At 40.2% G+C, this 16,729-nt stretch overlaps 1 protein-coding gene and 1 long non-coding RNA gene across 3 annotated transcripts in view; one reads left to right on the forward strand and one right to left on the reverse strand.

The window, feature by feature from the left end:
- Nucleotides 1–15,168, forward strand: part of LOC110073779 (uncharacterized) — a 281,110-nt gene extending 265,942 nt beyond the window's left edge. Inside the window, exons 14-15 of the long non-coding RNA XR_013544884.1 lie at nt 323–565; nt 14,123–15,168. This is a non-coding gene — a long non-coding RNA (uncharacterized LOC110073779). The remainder of the gene's footprint in view (nt 1–322; nt 566–14,122) is intronic.
- PIK3R3 (phosphoinositide-3-kinase regulatory subunit 3) overlaps nt 1–16,729 on the reverse strand; it is a 363,941-nt gene that overhangs the window by 324,537 nt on the left and 22,675 nt on the right. For both annotated transcript variants that reach the window (XM_072997577.2, XM_072997578.2), the window contains exons 2-3: nt 9,231–9,326; nt 5,412–5,489 (exon numbers count right to left, since the gene is read on the reverse strand). In XM_072997577.2, the coding sequence (XP_072853678.2) occupies nt 5,412–5,489; nt 9,231–9,326 (174 nt within the window). The remainder of the gene's footprint in view (nt 1–5,411; nt 5,490–9,230; nt 9,327–16,729) is intronic.

Here is a 16,729-nt window from a genome sequence, read left to right on the forward strand (position 1 = left end):
ATCTTAAATAGATGGGTTAATGTGATTATAACTGTTTCAGGGTTAAGCCAATTTTCAGTACAGGATCCTTGGGTAAATAGAGAGTATCCCTGTATAAGTGCAGGAAGATGTAATGGAGTTTCTTCTAAAATATCAGCTGCTGCCCTTTAACAGAACCTGTGCACCTGAGCTAGGGCATTCCAAAAGACAGATGTAGCCTGAAAAATCTTGTGTGGCTTGGCCCACTGATGAGATAAGACATCTTCTCTGTATTTCACTCCCCACTTGAATATAAGGACATTTTTTTTTTTTTTTGGTTCTGTTTCCATGTGCTTCACTGCAGGCAATGAGGTATCTCGGGATTTGCTTTCTGAGTTCTGCTGAGGATGGATGAGCTCATGTTTCTTTATATAGATATCCCGTCAGATTCCTCTCCATAGCAACGCATCCTGCCATGACAGCCTCTGGGCTTGTGCTGTCAGGGAGTCTGGCTGCTTGAGCTCCGTGCCACCAATCATCACGTCCTTCACATCATTGCAAAGCAGCTCCCATTCAAAGGCAATAGGGCAGAGAGGAACCAGCACAGGTAAGAGAAAGATGGACGGATCAGCAGACCCGCTCTCAGGCATCATATTGTCTGTTACCTCATCACTAAGGAACAGTCAGAGCAGACTGCTCTGGCGCCTGATGTCGCAGTGCCATCTTGTGGCCACAACATACAAGAAGGCTTCTTGAAAACATTACCTCATCTCTCTCTCTCTCTCTCTCTCTCTCTCTCTCTCTCTCTCTCTCTCTCTCTCTCTCACACACACACACACACACACACACACACACACACACACACACACACACACACACACACAAACACACACACACACACACACACACACACACACACACTCTCTTACTTTACCATATTCAGGCATTCATCTGGACACCTAGAAGGCTAAACAGGTGATTGGGATGGAGGCATGACAAGCCACACCTGGAGCATTTCTATGCACTCGGAAGTACACTTAGCCCATGAAGGTTTGAACACACATTGATGCAAGCTTATTACATTACAGAAGCTCTGTAAACAGGTTCAGCCAAATGTGACTACAGAGCCCTCTTCATACCTTTGTGCACATGCACCCCACCACCCATTTAACCTTCCTTGAAGCCAGATGAGTGACTGAACAGTTTTTCTATTTCATACCATCCCAAGACATTCTGCTGCTCAAGAAAAAAAGAAGAAGAGCAAATGGTATCTTGTATAATACAAAGAGCAACCTAGTTGTTTTATCATACGAACAAAACATCTCAGAAACATCCTTCTCCATCTATGGCAGGTTTAAAAACATACAGGCACAACAAAATAGATAACGAACATTTTGCTGACCTTTCTTGTGTACCGCAGATATGCTACCTGAGATAGCTGCCTCTTTTGCCTATTGGTAGGAGTGGCTCTCGATATAAGCTTAGAAAATGCACTGCACAGCAAGAAGGCATTTAAATAGATTTTTTTTAAAAAAAATATAGAAACAGACAATAGCCAAAATCTTCTTCCTTAGTTACTCCAGCAAATGATATTGGAAGCAAATTGCCGTAGGTTAAGAAATCTCTGTAAGCATTATCTGTTGCATATTGTGCATACAGAGATTTCTTAAGCCGAGGCAATTTGCTTCCAAAGGTCACACCTTATGTGTAGCTATGCAAGAGAATCTCAGCCAGTAAAGAATAAGTACCTAACTGGATAAAATCACAATGGTAGAAGAGTGAATCAAGACATATTATTGAACAGATGAAATCTACGTTATAGATTAACTGGAAGAATTGAATATAGAGGGTACTACTTTTGGGACACTCTTGGCTGAAGGATTATGGGAATTATAATACAAAATAATTAATGGTCCAAAGCTCTGGCTAGTCTTATTTGAAACAGATTCAATTAAATCCATAGGACTTAAGTTGGATAAGTTAGATGGCTAAGAAGTCCCATTCATTTCAGTAGCTGAAGACTAATAACAAATGCAGGATTTTCAAAGCATGAAAAAAAATTAAAATTCACAAAATATGCTAGTGGATGATTGTGACATGTAATATTGACACTCAGGTGCAGTCCAGTTCCTGTCCAAATCACTCATGCATCCACATGCTTTCCTGATCCACATGCACACCAGATGCATCCATTTCCCTTCTCCTCCTATATGATTATAGATGGATTTAATGTCACAGAGCAGAGCTTCCCAGAGTGCTAGAACTGTAGTAAGGAAACAAATCAAAACACTGCTAAAGCTGTTGTTGCTGTACTACACTTCAGAGAATCCCTCTAGTCAGCATGTGGGCATACTACATAGAGGATTCTGAGAATTATACAGTAGTTCAAAAAAGTAACTTTGCCAAGGTCTGTCACAGAAGAATGGAGAGGCCTTGGAACTTGCAGATCCCAGACTGTCTCCAGAATACACAGTTGCAAGGGCCTGCAGGAGGCAGAAATACCACTCATCAAAGATTCAGCTCTGCTGAGTTTTCTGTGGGTACAACTGAAGTCCTTGGGGAGGACACGACATAAATAACATCTGGCAAAGAGCATCTCCACCAAGTCCTAACTCCTTCCGGACAGGAGTTCTGGAGTTTAGGATTATACTTCTGCAAACAGTATAAACACTGAATCAGACTGACCCCAGATGTGAAACAAAGAGTGTGCCTCATAGGCTCCAGAAACTTTCAGACAAGCTAAGTGTCACATTGAAAGTTTTAGAAAACAATGCTTTGATTTAGGTTTGAAATGCAGATGTGGGGCACCAGCCTTCTCCATAAACCCAGGAGCTATTTTGTTCCAAACCTATTTATCACATTCTCAAACTGATCAAACTGACAGACATGGTGCTCCTCCATATTTTCTCATCACAACAATTCTGTGAACCTACTAGGGTTGATAGGTCAGCACCCTGTTCTCAGAGTTTGGGGAGGGCACAGATCCTTGTGATGTCACAGAGATGGGGCAGGCAAGGATTAGAAGGGCCTTTAGAAACTGCTTGTGGGCCAAATCGTGAAAATGGGTGTGACAGTAATCTAGGTCAGTAGTTCCCATCCTTGGGTCCCCAGATGTTTTTAGACTAAAACTTGCAGAATCCTTCAACATTAGCTGTGCTGGCCAGGATTTCTGGCAGTTGTAGTCCAAGGACATCTGGGGACCCAAGATTGGAAATCACTGATCTAGATAAATGGGCTTGGAAGCCATAGGTAATATGGAAACCCAGAGCAAGGGATGGAGGACGTTGCCAGGTATCCAGCAATAGGCAAAATGCACCCAGCAGCTACAGCAAGTGCTGCCATTCATGTTTAGGCTTGTGTTAGGGATGTAAATACAGTACTTGCTTATTTCATTCTTATAGGTAAGAATGAAAATTGTTCATTCTTACAGGATGACTTCTTGCAGGATGCAATTAAGAGAGGTCTGCACATTTTTCATATGTTGCTACTTTTTTCAAAATGTTCAATATTTTTGTCCCCCCCCCGCCCCGTTCTGCTAATATGAGTGATGATGACAAAGGTATTGGTAGGGTGGAGGTGTGATATGACATTAGGGCACCCAGGTGGCATATCAAAACTCAAATGACCCTCTTTAGTCTAGCTCCTTCAATTTCTGCTATATAAAAGAAAATAGTTGCTTTGTCCTCAAGGGGCCAGTTGAGAAAATGCCAGCAGCTGAATCCATGGAGGCAGATTCTGCTGAAGGCAGTTTCTCAATGAGCCCTTAAAGATGAGGCAAAGAAAAATATTTTCAATTTTTAAAAATAACTGACTGTGTATATGTTTTTATAATTCTACAGAGCCTTTACACAGTCTGTGTACATTTATAAAAACATTTGTATAATTTTTTTCACTTCCTCTCCCCTTTGTTGAGGAGCAGAGGAAGTGACTGATTTGCCAATACCCTGAAGTGGCCACTTATTAAGCCACTTTATGATATTGGCAAATTCAAACCAGAAAGCTTGCTTTGAATCGGTTCCAGCAATCACATATGCTAGAAGTGATCCAAACTAGAGTGATCCTACCCACACCAAAAAAGCAGAAACCCCTGACAGGAGCTCCACTCTGGGAGCAAGCTGGTTTGCTCTAACAAATACATTGTCTGGTTTCCGTCTTTTAAGAGTGAACTTGCAGCAGACCAACCAGTGAGCTAAATGCTTGTGCAGTTACTCTATTAGAGATGCACAGCAATTTCTGAGACCTCAGCCATTGCCCTGACAGATGGCAGCCCTGCATTCAAACTATGTTGTGTATGAGCCAATACATCTCCTCTAAGCGACTCAGTGAACATGTCTATGAGCAGAAATTTGAACTCCTATATCTCCTATTGACATATGACATTCTGGCTGCTAAAGCATGCTGCTTTTAAGTATCAATTTTTTGTTCTGTTACTAAAACTCATTCAGGAGTAAGTCATTACATTTTAGAGGATCCATTTTAGCACTGCATTTTGGAGGATCCAGTGTCCCATCTGGATCCATTTAAGACTTCTGCCTCCTTAATATGTAGAATCTAGACCCTTACTCCTAGGCAAAACAGCTCAGTTATTAATGCAATATGCACTTGTGTAGTTGACCAACTTGCAGAGCTACAATAAGTAAACCACTGCAAATGAGTGGTTACATGGTGGATGTGTCTGAAAAGCTCAAACAGATTTTTGGTAAACACCATATACCTGTGCACTTCAAACTCATAAACACATTAAGATAGAGACTTCAACACACAAAAGACCAGACACCAAAACACAACAGGAGCAATATAGTAAATGTGGTCCAATGTAAAGAGGAGTGTTCGGAGCTCTACATTGGAGAAACCAAACAGCCACTAAACAGGAAAATGGCCTAGCACAGGAGGGGCAATGGCTCAGGACCACAATCAGCAGTGTTCCTTCATTTGAAGGACAAAGGACACTCATTTGATGACCAAGAGGTACTCATTTTGTACCGAGAAGATAGGTGGTTTGAGAGAAGGTTCAGGGAGGCCACACATGTGCATATAGAAAATCCCTCACTCAAGAGGGGTGAAGGCCTTAATCTGTCCCCAGGAAGATTAGGAGCACACACACCAGAAAGACCACTGTTAACAACTGTCAATGACCTATGACAATGGGTGGACAAGGACTGCAGAAGTGGGATTTTCACTCACCCCCAGTCCTTTGTCCTTCTAATGAACCTATTCAGACCAGGAGGAAGTAAAACCGACATGGAGGATCTATCAGGGATTTCCTACCAACTCTCCTCAGATTGAAGAAGCTACTTGGATAAGTAGTGAAACGTTTCAACCTAATAAGAAAGATGTCCAGTTGCTATGACTCAGTTTTCAGATAACCTCACCTAGATGACTGAGAATCTTCACAGATACACTGCAAATCAGATTTTCCCCTGTGGGTCAACAATTATGTAGCTACGCCCTACCTGTCAAAAGGATCTGTTTGAGTTGAGAGTCCACAAAAGAACCTGCAGGAGACTGGTAAAGAGCTTCATTATGTAAGCCTGTAAAAAAACACACAACAGAAATAGGGGAAAGGGGGGAAAAGATTTTCTTATCAACAAACAGCAGACTATGATAACATAATGTCAATGAATAATAAATTCATTAGAGTATGCTTATGTAGCAGAGTCAAGCAACCAAAACAAAGGGTCAGATCATATTTAGTTTTCCCTCTTTATTATCAGATTATTTGTTTCTTTAAGAACTGCATTTCGGTGACAAGATGGTGCTGGAGAATGTTTAGCAAGAACTGAGAAACTCACATCCTTATTACTGGTTTCCAGAGACACGTTGGAGTTAGTGTAAATATTTCATCATGGGGCCACACGAAAACACTTTTAAAAGACTGCTTTGAAGCAGGACCCACCTATTCTATATAGCAATAGTAACTTAATTTTTGAAGTGCTGATTCTTATTATATCCAAATCAAAACTACTGACCCAGAAGAGGGGGACATTAGGAGGTTTGAAGCTGACTGAAATACACGGGGGGAAAAAGAAACCTTAACAAAAAAGTCTAAGGGGGCAAAACCCCAAAACAACACAATGAAGATTATGCTCAGTTGATTGACTGTTGATGGGTGAAAGAAAGCAATGGGGTGTCTGAAAAACAGCATAACTATTGAGAATCCCAAACAGCTACTCAATACTGTATAGTTTACCATTATGTCACCCTTGTTAATTCTTCTTCCATTAGCAGACAAATTATCTGAAAAATAAGAACTTTTACAAAAGTTCTGAACAACTCTATGTCTTGAACAGTACAATTACTAGAAAGGCTAAGAGTTGAAATCTAACTGTTTTGTGGCTTTTAGTAAGACTTATAGGAAGAATGTTGGGCCATAGTTAAGAATTCTAAAATATATATCCAACCCATGAAGAATAACATGCAGTAGACCACAGACATTAATTTTTTAATATTCTTAAAAAGATTGGTTATCTTGTATTTCTAAAATAAAATATCTGTTAAATAATAATGGGAATGGTATCTACCACAGGGTGGAGGCAAAGAGTCTCTCTCTGTACATGAGAATCTTATTAAAAGCAGACCCTAGCCAAAACAATACCAAAAAGGCTTGGCAAAAAGCAGCAGAAAATATCACAACTTTCCAAAAATAAACAGTTGTGTGCTTTGCAGTTTTCACAACACATAATTCTACCGAAGTACTGCCAGAAAATTTTTCAGATTTTAAGGATGTCAAAATAATGTACAGTTTAAAACACTGGTGTTTTTTTATGAAGAAAATTTTCCACTTCTAGGGGCATAAATAAAAACTTCTAGTTATGCATGTTAATTTTAAAGTCCACAAACAAAATCATCCAAACCACAAAATTATCTCAGAGACACTACAGTTTTGCTGTACAGAGTGTTCAGTTTTCCTGTACAAACTGTTAATTGTAAACTACGTTGAGGATGGTTAACTGTCCTTTCAGCAACCTTGAAGAAAAAGTGTACCTTCTAGAGAAAACTATTCTCCTTTGGCTCCTATTTTCCTAGACTCCAGAGCTTGGCCGAGATATGTTGCTGCTTGGAGAGAAGGACAGAGTGGTGTACCCCTTGTTTTATTCAGAATATCTGCCCTATAACTGGAATTTTACTTCAGCACTGATTATAGCATAACAACTTCCAACACACCTGAGGGCAATGAGATAGTTCAGAGCTTGCAGGGAAATTTGCAGAGCCCACACAGTCAGAATATAGCTCCGATAATGCCAGATTTCGAGGAAAATCTCCTCAGAGCAAGATATTTGGGTCTTGCTGGCATTATGGCCTGAATCTTCCCTATCTCTAATTTGAGGGATGGGAATGGCCACTCATTCCCTCAAATGCCTTTAGAATGTGTAAAGGCCATTTCTAGCCATTTTCAGGCTCTTGTTGTCTGTTGTAGGCCAAATGACTAGAAATGGATATTTATACTGCTGAAGTTTATAATTTCTATTTTGCAGGTTGGGGGTGTGGAGAAAAGAACAGAGCAACTATGTTACTGTATTCTGAAATCCTGGTGTGTCAGAAGTTGCCTGCCCATAAGGGGACTCCCCTCAGAATAGAGCTCAGGCCAGCAGCTGTACTTTATGGCCAGGTGCACCCTTTCCTCTAGTGGAAGTGGTGGCAGTGAGATTCTCTGGAGCTCCTTCTGACATGGCACCTCCTTGAGGAGCTCTTTCCAGCAACTGGTGAGGGGAATAATTCACCACGCCTTCTGCCCCACTGACAGAGTGCTCTTCTTATTGCCTTCCCGAGGAACCAGTGCAAAGCTGGAAGAACAGCAGAAGAGCCTCTCTGAATCACATCATGATCTAGTTGTTTCCAGCATACTGTTCCTACTTTAGCCAATCAGAAGTACACAAGCAGGATATGAATCCAGCAGTACCAGTATGTTAGTGCTCTACAGCAACTATATATGGAAGCATACCACCTTGTATACTGATCATAATACAGTGGGGTCTTGACTTAAGAACGGCTTGAGTTAAGAACATTTTGACTTAAGAACCACTCTCATAGGAAAATATTGACTTGACTTACATACTTAGATTTGAGTTAAGAACTGAAAAAAAACCACTTGGGAGGCAGGGAAAGTGCAAAATTTAAACTTTCAGTTAACTGTTGGCCAGTGAAAAGGGTGCCTGTCTGCTTTCTCACTCCTCCCAGCGTTTAGAGAGTGGATTGGGAGACAGTCTTCGGACTGCCTGGTACTGCACTGCCTGGACTGTATTTTCCCTGCCTTCCCTGAACCTTTCTTGACCTAAGAAAAAAAAGAAACAAAATATCCCCCTCTAGTGGTCGAAGGCGGAATAGCAGCTTCCCATTAGTTTCTATGGACGGAAAAGAGCAGATACGGATCAAATGGTTTTCAATGCATTCCTATGGGAAATGCAGATTTGACCTGAGAACTTTTTGACTTGAGAACCGCCTTCCAATACGGATTAAGTTCTCAAGTCAAGACCCCACTGTACAGTAGTGCCTCACTTTACGATTGCCCCGCATTACAACAAAACCGCATTATGACGATCTTTTTGATGGTCTAAATGGGTTTTTTTCGCTTTGCGATGATCGGTTCCCTGCTTCGGGAACTGATTCTTCGCAAAACGACGTTTTTTCAACAGCTGATCGGCGGTTTCAAAATGGCTGCCGGGTAAACAAAATGGCTTCCCGCTGTTTTCTGGGATGTATTCCTCGCAAGACAGGCAGCGAAAATGGCTGCCCTATGGAGGATCTTTGCTGGACGGTGAGTTTTGACCCCATTGGAACGCATTGAAGGGGTTTCAATGCGTTTCAATGGTTTTTTTCCCCACATTATGATATTTTTGCTTAATGGCGATTTTCCTGGAACGGATTATTGCCGTTAAGCGAGGCACCACTTATAGCTACCTTGACTAGCAGCCATTGTTAGCCTTCTAATTTTCTAACCCCATGTAGATGGCCAGCACAGCACCTTGTGGTAGCACATTTACTGTTTCACACATGATGTGAGGGGGGAAAACACATTCTTAAATTTTTACCATTCAGTTTCATTGAATGACACCAAGTTCTAATACACTAATAAAACAAAATCTGTCGTTTCTCTGTATCTCATTCAATATACCTCATTTAATGGAACTGCCCCCTTGATTAATTATTGGACAGGCACTTAATGATTTGAACTGAGATTGAGTGATTTACAGAACTGCAGTTTATGTGGATCTGTGGTTCATATGCAAAACACTAGGTCTGACAATGAGTGGCAGCAGAAATGTGCTCCATACCTTCTTTTTCTAAAGCTTCAACAAGTCTCATTATAACCAGCAGTGCTTGCTCAGGATGATTTAATTGATCGACAGACTCCATCTGCCCTGATTGCTCTGTTGGAAGGAGAGACAAAGAGAAACCATTTAATGCATACATTTCTCATTCCAACAGAATGGCAACTACATAAGTGAAGCAGTATAGACAATATTTTTATAGAGATTTTCCAGAGATTTTTTTTTTGTGCTAGCTAGTTAGGCACAGTTTTTGATTAGTTTACTGTAGTTCCTATTTCCAGCTAATAAACTGAATGTAAGGACCATGAGAAGCTTCCACATAGCAACTGAAGATGACCAATTAACTGTAAAGAAAATCCCAGAGGCTTTAGTCACACATAGAGGGGACCACAAGGAGAAATTCAGAAAACACATGTACTATAATTCCAAGGTTGGTTTGAATTTAGAATGAAAATAAATACAACAGTTTGAGAGCAAGGCCCTTGTATTCCCTTACTTTTCTGTTTACTGGTCATTTGAAAAAACAGTTCTGTAAATTTTCAACACATTTCAGTGTCAACCAAGGGAAACTTCCTGGTGGAAATTGACTATGAACCAGAAGCAAGAAGCAATAATCAACACTGCTTCAAGATACTGTCACTGTTTTGAGAGATCATTTTCAGATATGGCAATCAATATACAAATCGAATGCATCAATGAACAGCACAACTGCAGCACACAATCCCCCACAATAGTTCTGCTGACTTTTTCCTTTAAAAAAGCACTGTGCCACCTGCTGAAATTAGGCACAACCAGAATTTGAATCAAATTTGTGTTTGTCACAATTCAGATTTCCCCCCCCCCAAAACGTGGCAGTCATCCAAAAAAACAAAAAACAAAAACAACAACAACAACAAAAAAAAACCAGTACTTTCAATGAATGGTGGAAGTGTCTAACATGGCTACTTATGACTAAAGCCAGTGTGGTATACTGTTTAGAGCAGTGGTTCTTAACCTTTGTTACTTGGATGTTTTTGAACTGCAACTCCCAGGAACCCCAGCCAGCACAGTTGGTGGTGAAGGCTTCTGGGAGTTGCAGTCCAAAACTCCTAAGTAACCCAAGGTTAAGAACCAGTGGTTTAGAGTACTAGACTACTTATTTTGGTTCCGATTCTCAGCCATGTATTTTCTATTCCTAAAGCTATGCAGCTAACTGTGTGACCTTTGGCAGTCACACTCTAGGAAAGTGAATTGCCTCACAGGGTGGTTGTGAAGGTAAACCAAGGCAGAGGGGAGTCATGTATGCCATTGTGCGCCTTTGGAGGAAAGGAAGGATATCAATGGCACTTTAAAAAAAAGTAATTTAGGGTTTTGGCAGCAGAGCCAGAGGTAGGAAATCTGATTCCTTACTGTGCTTCCCAGGAGAACAGCCACCCTGTGTCGCCTTGGTGAAGTCGCACAGTCCCAGGGCGCCCCCAGAAGAAGGGAATGGCAAACCACTTCTAAGAACTTGGTACCTAGAAAACTCTGGAAAGGGAGGCCATTGCAGAATTAACTTGAAGGCACATAGTATTGTGCAGAGATGGAAGAACATACACTGTACTGTGTTTTATAGACAGAATACATAAACAGGAAACAAGATAATGATAGACTAGAAAAACAAGCAAATTCAGGTATTAATTCTTCAAGTTATATGAAATAGAATATAATTTCACCATAGCTAAACTTTTGGGATTCCAGTAGTTTAATAAGAGATATATGTTAAGCATGAACATATATTCCTGATATTGTTAAATGACAATGTTCAACGTCCAAAATCACTGGCTTTGTTGGCTAATCCAGATAGGGGCTACAGTCCAGCAACATCTGGAAAGCCACAAGTTCCCCACTCCTATCTTATGCTATATTTCTGCAGCAAAAGGTGAACACAGATACAGATAATCTTACCAATTATGATTCCTAAATAATGAAACTGGATAAAATTTGCTCAATAGAGCCCCAAATCTTTGGGACAGAGAACAACTTTCTCCTTCAAAATTTGAAACACGGTGAAACACATGCCCATTTAGCTGTTTGGTCTATTGTGGGTACAGGTTGATTCGCTTCTTTTTCCAGCAATCACACAACATAATCATTGGAGAAAACTAAATCATCCCCAGAGCATCCATACCTGCACCTTTCTGAGCACCTGTCAAGACCTTCTAGTTTTTTGGTGTACATGGGATCGCTCTAGTTTGGTCCATTTCCAGCACATGATCACTGGAAATGGACCAAAAGTGAGCTTTCTGGCTGTCTAGGGTTCTTCCAATTTGAATTTCCAAAATTCTGAAGTGGCTTAATAAGCAAACCAGTTTTAGACAGGTATATAATTCTTTGCCCCATCTCAAAGGTTTGGTTGAGAAATGCCTAGAGCAGAACTTGCCACCAGATCAAGGCTTCAAAAAGTTACTTGCTACCTGGAGAATTCTGGATTTAATCCAAAAAAATATTTTTCCCAGAGCCTGTGCAGAAAACCATGGTGTGCCCTTTTACCATGCTGCTGCAAAAGCTTTTGATAACTGGTGAGTAGAGGCTAGATAGTGAGAAGTGGAGACTAGACATGGGCTATTCATATTCGTATCCCTGGGGATATGACTATGAATAACGGCACCACAAGTGCTACAGAGGCCCATTCCCTCCTTCGAGAACTGGCCCAATCACTTGGGTTCTTTGTCGTTGCTATACCAATCTAGGAATGAGCCTGGTCGATGCTTCCCACCTTCCTGCACAGCCGACCACTCATCAGCTGAGTGGAGAAACTCCATATCTTGTCTCCTCACCCAAGTGGTCAACTGCATGGGGAGGCAGGGAAGCATGGACCAGTCTCCTTGCCAGACAGAGTTGCAGTGTTTTGAATTTCTGGTAAAATTCTCTTTGCTACATGACAGAAGTACAGAGATTCACAGAGGAGAATAGCTTCAAAGAAAGAGACAATGTTAGCCCTCCTTCAGACATCCAGCACTTCATCCATCCTCCATGATTACAAGGAAATAATAGACTAAGAGTTCTTTAGCCAGTTCCTTCAATATTCTCAGATGCCATTCATCAGGTCCTGGAAAATTGTACTTGTCCCTGACTATGTGTTATGAGTCTCAAGCTGTGTGTGCCTAGTGATCCCACAACTATTGCTAGGCCACATTTCGGCCTGCATCCTATTTCTTCTGAATCAAGAATTGGGAAGGCCAAAGGGCTTACTTTAACAGAGTTTGGGTTCTTAATCAAAATGACCACAAAGCCAAAGATCATGTCTTTAAATTGAGGCTATGGGGCCAAAAAAAATAGCTTGCAGGTTTCAGGATGACTGTAGTTATACTTAAATAATGCACTCTCACACACTTACCATTAATATTATTTTTTCCATATCCCTTAGGCAGGTGCTTCTAAAAGGCTTCCAAGCAAGCTTATGGTTGAGAACCAGCCTGTTCTAAAGGAAGAGGACTTCACAATGAGGGCATTTTAGCTGAATTAAACCTCAACTTCATGATGTGTCAGCTGGAACAAACTCTACTCATGAAGCCCTGCCTGTCAAAACTGGGTCAAATTTGTTTGCACTCTTTGGTTTTGTTGGCTCTTTTCTGACTGTTGGACAGAGAAACAGAGATGCTTCTGCTCCCACCTTTGCCAGGAGCAGCTGGACAAGAAGTGGTCGCTGCCAAGGACACCATAGCTCCAGAGCGAGGAGGAGGCAGTGGTAGTTTTAGCTTGGCTGTCTGCAGCACCATGGCCTAGTCATGGTGGCTGAAACCGACACTGCTTGGGAGACTTGCATCAGTGCAAGGCCAGTAAAAACACCCTTCTCCTTTGCCATTTCTTACGAAGTTGCAATTTGCTGCAAGATTCAAGTTTCATACAGTCAGTTTTTTAAATTTTATAATTAAAGCGTATGGCTTCAGTTTATTTGCTTTATACAATACACATATTCACTCATAAAAGGATCATTCGTTGTGGCCAAATTTATTTAATTTTCATGTTGATCTGCCTTCAAAAATCACTGCAGTCGTACTCAAATCAAATAATTGTGGGTACTTTTTTAGGCACCAAAGGGAGGAAAAGGTAACTCATGTTCACCTGTAGGAGCCAGGAGCTGCTGACCTATTTTTAAGCTACTTGCTGTATGTTACAATGCTTAACAATTTTGCAGATTTAGATGGATGTTGTCTTGTTTCTATGTCCATCACTCAGAAAAAAAAGAGATGACATTCCTGAATTCATATCACATAAAGCAGGTAAAAATAATTACAGGTAGCAGTTCTTTCCCTGTTATGTGCTATAGCCAAAAGAGGAAAGCATATCACCTGCTTTTCCTATTTTTCTGCTACTTTTGTTAGGGTATACCATTACAACATCAGAGAGAGACAACTAGTTTCACTTGGGATCAGCTGCGCTCTGTCAGAAGGATTATAATTTGATGTTTTTCTAGACTTAGATGTAGAAGCAAGATGACAAGTGGTAGCTAGTAGTGTCTTTTCACACCTTAGTGTGCCACAGTAGCTGTGTTCCTAGAGAGAACAACTTAGACTTTGCTATCATTGCACTAATGGCATCCAGATACAGAGAGTTAAACCACATGGCACACTGTGTTAAATACTACATTAGATCCATACAGCTTCATACTAAAGAAAGCATCTACAACCCTATTGCAGATCAAGATCATCACACACAAGTGGGGGAAGGTTCAAATCTTCCAGCTGAATTGCTTTTTAAATGTTTTTTTAAAAATGCTCTCCTCTCAGATGCTAAACTGAGGTGCTAAATGGTGTGCGTTTGTGTCCAGTGGCAGCAATGCATTTGGATCACAGCCACACATGTATATTTTAGTGTAAAACAACTGGGCTCTTAAACTATACACTACTTATTTAACATGGTGCTTATTTTAGCTGTAGACTACAGTGTGAGGCTGCTTTTGAACATGAGCTGGCAACTTCAGAAACTGAGGCTGAAGACTGTGGTTGAAGATTGTTGTCGAAGGAAAGAACTCATTACAAGTAACATTTTCACTAATATTGGGGGATAGTAACCCACAAAACAATAAGTATGACTTATTTTTGCAAAATGATGCAAAAAGAAGCAACACTTGGGACTCATCCTCATAAGTGTGTGTGTCGGTTGAACCGTGATCCCTTTCCCCCCATGGATCCAGAATCACTCACTCCAAACTTCCACACCTGTTTGTCAGTTTCCCTTCAATGTAATTGGGATTCTTCTGATTTAAAGTTCCATATCATCTCCCTACACCTTTCCCCCTCCTTGCCCTGTTTTCCCTCTTTCCCTCTTTCCCTCTCTTGATGTCCCCTTTCACAGCCTTTGGACAGCTCCACCACCAGGTGGCTCTTCTGCCTTCTAAACACTGACAGGTCCTGAAAGAAACAAGGCTGTAAGAAGATGGGCATTTAATTATTTTTTAAATAACATTCTCTCTGTAAGAACATATTACATTAATTCTGTACCAGCTGCACAAGTGCTTATTTGGGTCCAACTCAAAGCGTTGGCTTTGACTGCTAAAGCTCCAAATAGGGTTAGATTGCCTGAGGGATCACCATTGTGTTTTAAAACTAGTGACCTGAGTTCAGTCATTCTGGAGTCCTCTGACAGTTAGACCTTCTTAGCAGTGGTTCCTGTCTTATAAGTTTCCTCCCAAGAGATGTTGGGGTGGGCCCCTTAGCTGTAGCAATTCTAAAGACTTCTGCAGTTCAAAGATACTGATGAAAGCTTGCTTTTGTTCTGATGGTTTTTAATGGAGATGCTTTATTGGCCATGTTGCTATTTTACTGTTGTGATTCTGGAAATGTTTTTTTATACTAACTGTATCATATTTTACCAAATTATTAGCTCTTTGTATTTTTTATCTTTTAAATGTTAAATGTTAATATTACTGTATTTTTATATTTAACCATATTTTATTTCTCCAATTATTATTATTATACTTATATTAATTATTAATTATATCCAATTAATTAATTATTAATTTTATCCAAATTTTAGCCAAAGGCCATTGAAACATTGAGTCAATACACAAAATCAATTATGTCAACAAAACAGCATCTTCATAACCATATATAACAAGTTCCAAAACAGCTAGAATTTAAAATATACAGTATATATATAAAAGACTCTTATAAAATAGAGAAGAACTCAATTTTTATACTGTCATCCTTTAGTGACCAGAGGGGCCTTTGCTAGCCTAAATGGCCTTAGCCACCATACACTACTCAAAGGGGTCTTTATCCATTTGATTAATCCAAACTTGCCTTAGCTTGATGGCTAGCCAGCCAAATTTGGCCAAATTATAAGTTGTAGCCTTATTTCTATCTTCTAGCAACATCTGGAGACAGCCTTTCCTGTCATCTCCATCACTCTCCAAAATAATTGGATTGATGTAGCTTTCCCGGATCTGTTTGTAAATTTTGCAGTCCAAACTCCATGGTCTCTATACTTCCTTCATCGCATACACACAGCCGATTCAAATATGGAATTTTCTTACATCTGCCCTCCAAGATGGCAGAAGGCAACATGTCCATACGAATTAGCATAAACACCTTTTTACTTTCAGAATTTTCAAGTTCACTTACATAAGGCATTGATGTGTTTCTATTGATACTGATTATATCCCTTATATGTGCTTTAACTTTTTTCAGATCATGCTGCCTTTATATGTCTAAGATCCTTTGTTTGATCGGACTTTTGGCTTGGTCATAACTCATAGACATTAGATACTGATGTGAGAATCCATAGTGCCCCAATTTGTTCTCCAACAGTTCCATCCACAGGGAGACAGAGTTGTCCTTTAATATCAAATGGGTGAGCCCAGAGTTAGTATGGTTCAATTTTAACCAATATGACAGGACAATTATCCAGAGTCTACCCTCTATAGTTACTAGTCCTGTTTCCAGACAAACCATTGCATTTAATGCATTGGATGGCAGCAAGAGTATGGCTTTTAAAAATTTAGTTTGAAGTTTTTCCATTGTGGATCTGTTTGTTACAATACTAAAAGGAGCACCATAGGTCAATTGTGCCAAGGATTTTGCCATAAATAGTTTGATACTTATATTTTGTTTACTGCATTGGTTGGACTTGGTCTAGAAAGACAGCTTCTAAACATTTAAATTAAATAAATCTGAGGCAGCACAAACACTAACAGGCCCATTCTATACATCCATACCTAGGAAGAGGCTTCAGTGAATGCACCAGAACATGACAGTGAACATGCATAAGGCTGAGGGACTTGCCTAGCTTGTCCCTTCTTGATTGTCTCTCTACCCTGTAGACAAGATGACATTATTTCTGTACATACATCCTAAACATGTATCCATGAGGAGCCAGCAGCCAGATTTTATGCTTGACAATACATTTGCCTGTTTAACTCCATACCCTGGAAAAGAACACAGAAGTCAATAGATGGAATCTTATCCCAATAATCTTAGGTAGACCTTAACTTATTATTGGGAACCACTGGCTACTGAAAATACTATGTTGGTTCTGTT

The sequence above is a fragment of the Pogona vitticeps genome, chromosome 4, assembly GCF_051106095.1.
Source record: "Pogona vitticeps strain Pit_001003342236 chromosome 4, PviZW2.1, whole genome shotgun sequence".
In the NCBI taxonomy this organism is placed as follows: Eukaryota; Metazoa; Chordata; class Lepidosauria; order Squamata; family Agamidae; genus Pogona; species Pogona vitticeps.